Source organism: Lagopus leucura, unplaced genomic scaffold (assembly GCF_019238085.1).
Source record: "Lagopus leucura isolate 7727_CA_CO unplaced genomic scaffold, USGS_WTPT01 35226-0_obj-0_obj, whole genome shotgun sequence".
Lineage (NCBI taxonomy): Eukaryota > Metazoa > Chordata > Aves > Galliformes > Phasianidae > Lagopus > Lagopus leucura.
Genome location: NW_024962543.1, coordinates 639 through 10,551, shown reverse-complemented (window position 1 = coordinate 10,551; position 9,913 = coordinate 639). Strand labels below are relative to the sequence as shown.

At 49.4% G+C, this 9,913-nt stretch overlaps 1 protein-coding gene and 2 gene segments (V, D, J or C); all 3 read right to left on the bottom strand.

The window, feature by feature from the left end:
* Window positions 1-5,092: 5,092 nt before the first annotated feature.
* On the bottom strand, window positions 5,093-5,970 carry LOC122190674. The segment is given in 2 exon segments: window positions 5,093-5,481; window positions 5,876-5,970. Coding segments are annotated over 2 exon segments (432 nt in total).
* A 977-nt stretch (window positions 5,971-6,947) lies between these two features.
* On the bottom strand, window positions 6,948-7,429 carry LOC122190673. The segment is given in 2 exon segments: window positions 6,948-7,276; window positions 7,387-7,429. Coding segments are annotated over 2 exon segments (372 nt in total).
* Window positions 7,430-8,225: 796 nt separating this feature from the next.
* LOC122190675 lies at window positions 8,226-9,679 on the bottom strand. The gene is made up of 4 exons (XM_042890756.1): window positions 9,637-9,679; window positions 9,083-9,542; window positions 8,345-9,035; window positions 8,226-8,303 (listed from the first exon to the last, which is right to left on the bottom strand). The coding sequence occupies exons 1-4, from the start codon at window positions 9,677-9,679 to the stop codon at window positions 8,226-8,228; spliced, it is 1,272 nt and encodes a 423-aa protein (XP_042746690.1).
* Between the last annotated feature and the right edge of the window lie 234 nt (window positions 9,680-9,913).

Below are 9,913 nucleotides of genomic sequence, written 5' to 3'. Positions count from 1 at the left end.
GGGCTTCTGCAGGGCTGTGGGCTGCCCGTAAGCACAGTCATAGGTCGCTTCCTGTGCCTTTGCAACTTCTCACTGTACAGATGGGTCTGCCTGCTTGGGGCCAGCCCAGGATGTTTTTCTGTAAGACTCTCTCAATCCCGTGTAGAGAACTTACTGGAGGAGGCAGCTGGATCAGCCTGGAGAAGAGAAAGCTCTGGGGAAGTTTCATTGTTGCCTTCCATTATTTGAAAGGAGCATCTAAACAGGGGGGAAAGGGCTGTTTATGAGGGTGGATGGTGATAGGACAAGGGGGAATGGTTTTAAAGTGAGACAGGGGAGGTTTAGGTTGGATATGAGGAGCAAGTTTCTCACCCAGAGGGTGGTGAGGCACTGGCACAGGTTGCCCAAGGAGGCTGTGGATGCCCCACCTGTGGAGGTTTTCAAGGCCAGGCTGGACGTGGCTCTGGGCAGCCTGGGCTGCTGGTTGGTGACCCTGCTACTCAAGCCATTATTTTCCCAGCACTACGAATTTATCCAAGACACTCCCCATTTCTGCTTCTAATCTGATTGCAGTTTCTCATGCCAAGTCTTTCTTTTCAACTCTGTGGGATTCTGTGCACGCTCAAATTCTTGGGTACAATCTACACCTGGGCACTTCTCTTTCAACCTGGCTTGTCTCTGGTTCCTCACAGCTTCCTCTGCATAAAAGACAGAGTTGCTATGAGACTCAACAAATCAACCACATTTTACTAACAGTTCTGGGTTGTTTGTTCCTACACAAACAAAACTGCATTGAGGTTTCTCTCTTATGTGGGATGAAGTCATCAAGTCTCGGAGTGGCTTAACCTGGCTCCATGCATCTCACAGCCTTAAGTGGCACTGCTCACCTGTTAGGAATGAGTTTTCTCAAGGAAAGGCAGACTTTGGGTGGCTTCATCCAGCTCAGTGCAGAGTACTCTCAAAGCACTGAGTGCTCACGGTGTCTGCAAGTCCCAGGGGAGTCCCAAGAGTGAGGTCTAGCTCCCTCCAGCAGCAAGAGTTACGTTCCTAACACAAAGCGTGAGCAAAGGGCTTGCCAGAAGAGCATTAGGACAACAGCTGATCGATTTCTGATGAAGGGCTTGCCTTCCATAACCATTAGATTTTTATAAGCCTTGCTGCTGTTTTCCTGCCTTAGTGGCCAAACAGTTGGTAGTGAAAACCTGCTGCTGTTGGAAACAATGCATGTGGTCTGGTAAGAAGGGGAAAACATGTAAGTTCAATTTATGGCTGTCCAAAGAAGTGCAAGATGAGCAGGAGTGCTGTGCTGGCCTTGATCCTGCCCGTTGCTGCTTCAGGGTATCCAGGCACCAGGAGCTTGCAGGAAGTTGGACTGCTGCAGTGCACGTTCAGGTTTTCCTTCCTGCTCTGTCTGGCAGGTGCAGACAAACACAGGGGAAACCTGGAGTTCTTGCTATTCCAGGTCTTACCAATATCCACCTTCTGACACAAAGAGCAATTTTTTGTCCCTAAATCTTTGCTTTGTAAAACGAGCACGTGATGAAACTGCAACTTGCTCTTGCTGACTGCTTTGCCCAGAAAACCCAAATCTATGTACCACTGAGCAACTTCAGGAGCTCTGCCTTTCTCTGTCCCTGATTACAGTTAGCCATCAAGACTTTTCAGCAGAGCTCCCCTTTCCTGTGAAAGTCTCTGATGCTATATGGCTCATCTTTTCCTGTGTCAGCAGAGGATGATGAAGGCTGTTCCTTTGCACGCTTGTTCCTTTCAGCACAGCACAGGATAACATCTGAGAAAACCCAGGTACTGTGAGCCAGCCTGCATGCTTAGCTTGACATGTCAAAGAAAAAGTCTGAATACTTCTGGGACAATGTGTGCCCTAATGACTACAAACCAATGTGGACTAAGAAAGTACAAAAGCTTTGTGTCTGCAGAGAGGAACCAGACTGTGGATGGTGTAAGCAGGTGTAAGAGAAACAGCCATCTACTCTAAATTCTTCTGGGCAGGATTGTTGAACAGGCTGCCCAGTGAAATAAATGGTGTAGTCCCCATCTCTGGAGGTAGTTAAGGGCCATGAGGGACACGGACTAGTACTGCAATTAGTAGTGCTAGATGGATGGGTGGACTTGATGACCTTCTGTTGCTTTTCCAACATAAGACATTCTATTATTTTTATGGAAAAAGTGATGCAATACCAGCAGTAACATAGGCAGAGAAAGAAGCTGACCAGTTCTTCCATGGCTGTGTCCCGAGTCACGCTGTGAAGGATGCCATTGCCACCTTGGCTGTTCTTGCAGGGACTGGATTGTGTCCACAGCAGCGTGTAGATGGGAGGTCTCATAGTCAGAAACACAGAAAGCAAAGCACTGTGTGCTGCAGAAAGATTGTCCAGTTCCTCTGTCTGTCTTTGTCTTGCAAGCATTAGCAGGACAAAATTCAGCAATAGCCATGGCCAGTTTGGACACCTAACACATACATGAAATTGTGTCACTTGTTCAGCCACCAGGCTCACATTCTTCAACAAGTTGCAGTTCAAAGATGAAAGTGTGCAGGGTCTCAGTTGTACCACAGTAAAGAAAAATACTGAAGAAAGGCTTGATGATAAGGAAAGACTTCTGTGGGTTATTTTCGTAGTCATGAGGGTCAGCATGAACACTGAATCAGAAGCTAAGAGGCACGCATTGCTTAAAGGCATAAATATGGAAAGGTGCTCTTAAAGGAGGAAAGCTCTTTTTGTTGGGACTCACTCTGGCATCGCAGCATCCGCCCTTCTGTAGTGATTGAGATGTGTTGTTCCTGTGATGACTGGGAGTGAAACACAAAGTGAAAGCAAGGATGATGAAACAGACTGACACAGCTCCAAAAAGGAGAAAAATACCCATCTCCGGGTCTCCAGAGGAATGAATAGCAAATCTTCCTTCTCCCTCAGTTGCTATCTTCTGAATCAAATTAAGACTTTATTCTTCACTGAAAATCTTAGGACCCTTCAAGCTAAAGACCTCTTTGTCGTCTTCTCAAGCAAAAGGCTCTGAAAATCTTCAGTCATCACCAGGAACAGGAGCATGAAAAAGCACTGCTTTGTACTGAAGCAATCATAGAATAATGAAGGTTGGCAAAGACTGCTATGATCATCTAGTGCAACTGTCATCCATGCTGACAAACCACGTCCCTAAGTGCCACATCCACCCTCTTGCTGAAAGCTTCCAGGGATGGGGACTCCACCACTTCCCTGAGCAGCCTGTTCCAACACATCACCACTCCTGCTGAGAAGAAATTTTCCCTACTATCCAAGCTGAGCCACTACAAACAGTTCATGGCTATGCCTGAGGAAAAAGGAAGAGCACCTGAAGTGCTGAGTTTGGGTTACGTTTTAGACGTCCACTGTTTGCTTCAGCCTTGGCACCCTTGGCTTGCTTGAAATCCCTATCTTCTGGAAGCTGACATCTGCAAGGAGCTGGTCAGCAGTGAGGAAATCCCCCACGTGTTCAGGAGACTCCTCCATGCTGGGGAAGTGAGCTGGGATCTTTCAGATGGTTTGTGGTTGGGTTGCTGGAGGAGTTTTGGTTGAGGTGATTGTTGGGCTGCTGCTGTAGTGTGGGACCCAGTAGGCACAATAGTAGGTAGCAGCGTCATCTAGAAGTACATTTCTTATGGTAAGAATGCAAAGTTTCTGTCTAGAAATAGTTTGAATCATGTATCTGTGCCTTTGGAAGCTCTCATCTACTACAGTTGCTCCTGATGTGACGTAGATGATCCTCACCAGAGTTTTATTCTCCTTCTGTTGATACCAGTGTATGGCAGTCTTATCAAAATGTCCAGAGAACTCTTTAAAATGGCATTGCAGGCGTATGCTTCCTCGTGACTTGGTGATGGATACAGGGCTCTGTATGGGAATTTCCCACACCAGCCCACCTAGGAAAAAAATGGAAAAAAAAAAAAAGAGAGGAGAAAATATGTTGTTTAGTGTTGGTTGTGGATTTGGGATAATACCTTTTAGCTCATCCACGGGTTCCTGTGAGGAAAAGTAAGCTTAAGGAACAGTACGAACAAGACCAAGTGGTTGTGGCCACAAGGGCTGCCAGCAGCAGCATGGTTGCTTGTCCTTCTCGGCTGCTGTTGAGACTGAGAACAGGAAACTGTCGCCAGTACAAGGAGCTGTGTTGCATGGGAGGAGGAGCTGACTCCTTTGGGGATGTGTTAATCCTTAAGGCGGTGAAGAGTTCTCCCTTAGAAAGGGAGGATGTGTGTTTGAAGACTGGAGCGCTGATAGTGGCATCCGCTTCAAAAGGAGCGGGCACCAACCACATGCATCAGGATGGGTTTGTGATTGACATGCTGGAAAGGAGCTCCATGGAGAAGGAGCCCGGGGTCCTGCAGGACAGCAGGTTGACCATGAGCCCGCATGGCCAAGTGTGGCCCTGTGGCCCAGAAGGCCAATGGGATCCTGGGGTTGGTTGAAAAGAGCGTGGCCAGCAGGTTGAGGGAGGTGATCCTCGCTTTCTGCTCTGCCCTGGTGACCCCACGTCTGGAGTGCTGCCTTCTCTTCTGGGCTTCTCGGTTCCAGAAAAGCAGGGAACTTCTAGAGAATCCAGCAGTGGGCCACAGAGGTGATAGGGGAATGGAGCATCTGCCTTATGAGGAAAGGCTGAAAGACCTGCGGCTGTTCTGCCTGGAGGAGACTGAGAAGGGATCTTATCAACGCTTGTAAAGATCTGAAGGGCAGGAGTCCAATGGATGGGCCAGGCTCCTTTGGGTGTTGCCCAGCAACAGGACAAGGGGAAAGATGTGTTACAAACTGAAACACAGGTGGTTCCATCTCAACTTGAGAGAAACCTTCTTTTCTTTGAGGATGACAAAGCAAAGGAACTGGCTGCGCAGAGAGGGTAAGGAATGCCCTCTAGTGACATGCAGGACCTTCTTGGACACTTTCCTGTGTCACCTGCTCTAAGGAATCTGCTTTAGCAGGGAGGATGGACTGGATGATCTGCAGAGGTCCGTTCCAGCCCTTCATTGTTTGTGATTCTCTGCATCTGTGCAGTGTTTGCTCTGGGTAGCAGCTGATAGCAGATGGAGTGAGAAGGCTGGGGAATGAGGCAGTAACAGTCCTGTGGTTCAGACTGAAGCTGAAGTTGAGTGGTTGAAGGAGTTTTGTGGCTTGATGGTCTCTGAGCATCTCTCACGGTGTGGGTCCCAGTAGGCACAGTAGTAAGTAGCAGCATCATCTGGACTTACATCATTTATCGTAAGAATGGACAGTTTCTGACTAGAAACTTCATCAGCCATGTACTTGTTCCCTTGAAAGCCACTTTCAACTGTAGTTTTCCCTTCTGCAAAGAAGAGTAGCCTCTCTGGAGGTTTATTCTCCTTTTGTTGATACCAGTGTATGACGGTGCTATCAAAATGTTCAAACAAGTCTCCAAAACGACACTGCAGACGTATACTGCCTTGTGACTTGGTGATGGACAGAGGACTCTGAATGGGAACTTTCCATGCAAATTCATCTAGGAAATGAGAAAAAAAAAAAGAGAAGAAATTGTTATTCAGTGACAATCAGGGTTTGGAAAGATATCTTTGAGCTAAACTTAAGAAAGCAGAAAGTACAAGACCAAGTGGTTGTGGTCGTAAGAGCTGCCAGCAGCAGCATGTTTGTTGCTTCCACTTTGTTGCCGTGGAGGAGCTGAATGAATGGGGCCTTGGCTGGAGACAGCACCAAGTGGGAGTCTGTGGTGATGGAAGTTTGGGGGGAGGAGGGGAAGAGAAAAAGAAAAGGAAACAAGAAAAAGAAAGGTAAAAGTGATTGGTAATGATGTTATTCATTGGCAACATTCCACTTGGGAAGATATCTGTTATGCCACCCGTGGGTGCCTGTGAGGAAAAAGAAGCTGAAGCACTTACAGGACCAGGCAGTTGCAACCATCAGAGCTGCCAGCAGCAGCATGTCTGCTGCTCCTGCTCTGCTGCTGTTGAGACTGAGAGATGTGGGGCCCCGGATGGGGACACACTGAGTGGGAGGAGAAGTCACCAGCAGTGTTTTTTCTGTGCATAACAACACGGGGCTGTGCTTGTCAAGAAGCTGCAGCAACCTGGGAAAGGACTGCAAGGACTGCAAGGCACGAGGGCACATTCAGCACGAGCAGCATTCAGAGCCTTGCAAAACCACCACTATGGCAATCTCTGTGTGGCTGAAGGTCCAGTCTCTCCAGTGCACTACCTCACAGGATGTTGTGCCCGAGGCTTCTAATCAAATGCAGTACTCAGTTCTGGAGCTAACTGACAGACAAATGCCAGCTTTGCTCTGCATGGTGAAAAGAGGCTTTGACCATAGACTAATTCTTAGAACTCCGTGCACTGTGCTCAAAGGGCTCCTTGGAGAGCAGGCCCACGGAAGAATACTGAAGTTCTGTCTGGATGCAACAGGTGAGAACTTGACACAGTGAAATTGAGCCGTCGGTGCTGCAGAAGGAGTTGGTAGTACCTGAAATGACAGCAGAGAAAGAATGAAGGAGGATCTAGAAGAACATGTAGCTTTCTCTCACTGCTTTGCTTGTGTGCCTCCGTTCAAGTGAGAGCCTGCAGGAGATAGAGATATGTTTCTCTGCTTGCTGTACAGCTTTCAATGAAGAAGGGAAATTTCCAACTACTCGTTGTCCACAGGCACACAGTCTGTGCCCACTGTCAGCTGAGTGCTCTGAGTACAGTCAGTTCTTTGCCATATCTGCAAAGTCACCGGTTTTTATCCTGAAGTGACTAAGACTGTTCAGTTTCTGCATGTTACAGCTATGTGTAAGTACAGAAGAAGTATTCTGAGAGTTAGTTAAGATAATTCATTTAGCATTTGCCATGTTAATCTTCTGCTTTTGCTCTCCTGCTGCAGAAAATCACCAGAGAAAGGTGGCCTAAAAAGAATCTGCATCTGGCAGGAGTTGACAGCTTGAGGTTCAAAGCGCCAGATGCCTTTTTGTACGGCTTATCTTTGCCCATCTAATGCTGTGTAGCCTTGGTAATACCAATATGCACAGAGATAAGTACTAGTATCCCTCCGGGATGCTTTCTTTATTGTCAGAACACTGTTGGAAGTACTTTTCTGCACTCGAAATTTAAATCCGTCGTTGTTGTCATCGAAGATAGGTGAGGATCCAGACATGTACAGTATCCTCTTGGGTGGCTCCCCGGGAAGCTGCCTGTACCAGTGCACAGTGGTTTCACTGCTCAGCTGGCACCTCATGGTGACTGGGCTGCCCTCCACCAGCCTGCGCTCTGCTGGGCTTTGCACCGGTGCAGCCTGTGTATCCCCACCTGCAAGGGAACAGGGAGAAACTGCACGTAGGCCAGGAGCCACCAAGCTCTGCAGCAGGGACTGTGTTCTCCATGCACGGGAGGGAGAGGAGAAGGGAAACGGCACTTACGGGACCAAAGTGAAGTCACAACGAGTAAGGGAAGCAACAGCATGCTGCCTGCAAGAGTGAGATGTAGAGCTGAGGCAGGGGAGATGTGTTATAAAGCCATCCAGGTGGAGAAGGCATCAGCAGCTGGGAGGAGGAAGTGACGCGTGGCTCATCTGATGGAAGGTCTTCAGCTCATTGCCAGGGAGTGCGTGTTTGTGTGCGGGAAACTCACTGGCAAATGAAAGCCCATCAGTAACACTGTAGACAGGACCTAAAATATTCAATCCAGCAACTGTTTGGTGTGCACATATCTATCTGTCTGTCTGTCTGTCTATCTGTCTGCTACATTCCATTTAATCTTACCCATCAATCTTGCTAAGCACACATGCAGAAGGCAGGGTTGTTCAGCTGTGCCCTTCCCCAGGTCACTCTGCTCTCCTCAGACCCCCAGGGCTGTCCAAGAAGCATCTTTCATCAGCCCTTCCTAGAAAGTGCTGCCTGCTTTTGTAGCACAAATGGACTAGGTCATGGTGAACTCCTGACTTCCTCATGCTTGGGACAACTCCATGGGCCTCCTCAGCCACCTGCACCAGCCCTGCATGTTGTTTGTCTCCACAAACTGCACCCCTACCACCGCATGTTCTTTCCAGAGTTGTTTCCCCTTCTCTGACTAAGAGAGTGAATCTGCTCTGGATCTTCTCCAGGTCTCTGTCACTGCAGCATGCACTGCAGACCTCACGTCAGGACATGTTCTGTAAACTCCTACTGCCACTTTCCTTGTGACAGATCCATCATTTTGCATCCAGTCCTTCAGTGCTGCCATTCCAGCATTGAAAAAGTGAACATTAGGGGCAGGATGGCTACTGGTAGGGAGAGGAAATGATGGACTCATCTTGGAATTCCTTCCTCTGCTTAAGCCTGTGGGGACGCCTTGAAGGCTGAGAGATGGGGGCAGGAAGGCAGCTGTGTTTCTCGGCACTTGTATCAAAGTGTGCTGCTCAGGTTGCAGCCAGCTTTCTGTAAGGGCTGCCTGCAGGCTGCTCCTGCTGTGAGAATCCCAGTAGGCACAGTAGTAGGTACCTTCATCATCATCACGTATGTTTAGAACTCTCAGATAGCAAATGTTATTCCCTTTTTTGGAAGAGAAGTACTTGCCCTTATAGGATTCTGAATCATATGAAACTTGTGATTTTGCTGTCACAAAAAGGAGCCATTCAGGAGCTCTGGCAGGCAGTTGTCGGTACCAGTGGATGTAGGCAGCCTGGAAGTCATCTATGCCCTCAGCTTGGCACTCAATATTCACAGTTGTGGATCTCGTTCTGGTAACAGATGGTGGACTCTGTTGCAGCAGCACTTGTGCATGTCCGTGTATCAGAAGGAGAGAAAAGGCAGCAAGCACTGCCAGCCTGCTGCCTGCAGGTGTACGCAGGACAGCCTGCTGCTGCTGCTGGAAGTGGAGCTGCCACGGGGAGGGGAATGGATGCAACAAGGCTTCAGCCAGGGCCAGAAGTGGCAGCAGCAGCAGCAGCAGCATTCTTCTCGTGGTGCCTGCGTGCTGTGCCCCAGAGAAAGCCCCCAGCTCTGTGGCAGGGACAGGGGCTGTGCCTGAGGGCAGGATGTGACTCACTGGCGGCCACCCAGTGGTGGCCCTGCGCAGCCAGCAGGTGATGCTGTGAGAAAGCAGCACAACAGAGGGACCTTCTAGGCTGGGCCAAACGGTACAAGAAACGCAACCGTTTTAGAGCCCACATAGGATGTGCCTAGAATAAAGATGCAGAGGGAAGGTCCCACAAGTTGTCTGCATTGTAACGTCTCGTTCAGGAAGCAGAGCGCGTCTTTGTGCAGGTTCCCCATGGCTCTCTGCTGCTGTGCATCCCATCTGGCACAGTAGTAGGTAGCAGCGTCTTGTGCAGTGAGTCTGCCCACTGTCAGGGTGCACTGCGACTTGGCGAGGTCCTTCTCGATGCTGAATTTCCCCTCATCGGACTCATTCTCAAGGAGCAGCCTGGTTGCCATGTAGGCAATGTGCCTGGGAGCTGCCCCAGGCCTCCTGCGGTACCAGTGAATGAAGACTCTGTCAAAGCTGGAGATGGAGATGCGGCAGGTGATGAGCATCGTTTTGCTTTCAGGCTTGGTGATGGACACTGGACTTTGCTGCAGGGCTTGTGCAGAGCCACCTGAGGGGAAGCAAGAGAGAAACCGGGCAGCCAAAGCTGGAGCAGCAGAGGTTCCCGCTGTTCACGCAGGCAGCGGGGTGAGCAGGGCACGTACAGGAGAAACCAGCTGCCAGCATGAGAGCTGTCAGCAGCCACATGGTTGCTGCTCTCCTTCGGGCTTCCCTGCGTGGAGAGCCGCAGTCTCACACTCGAGAGGTCCCACAGCAGATCCGAGCAGTGGAAACCACTTCTTTCTGTGATTCCCAATGAGGCTGCTCTACCTGCCGATAGGATCAGGAAGCATTTGCAGCCATTTCCACAACAGCAGCCCCGGCAGACAGCTGAGCTTAAACCGGACCGTGCCTCTTCCCAGTGCCGCTTCCTTTGCCTTC

Excerpts from the sequence above, each read along its gene's own strand:
- LOC122190675 (XM_042890756.1), bottom strand. The coding sequence starts at position 9,679 with ATGTGGCTGCTGACAGCTCTCATGCTGGCAGCTGGTTTCTCCT. Across the intron at positions 9,543-9,636 it reads GCTGGCAGCTGGTTTCTCCT|GTGGCTCTGCACAAGCCCTG; the intron begins GTACGTGCCCTG and ends GCTTCCCCTCAG. Across the intron at positions 8,304-8,344 it reads AGCAGCACACTTTGATACAA|CCTTCAAGGCGTCCCCACAG; the intron begins GTGCCGAGAAAC and ends CCCATCTCTCAG.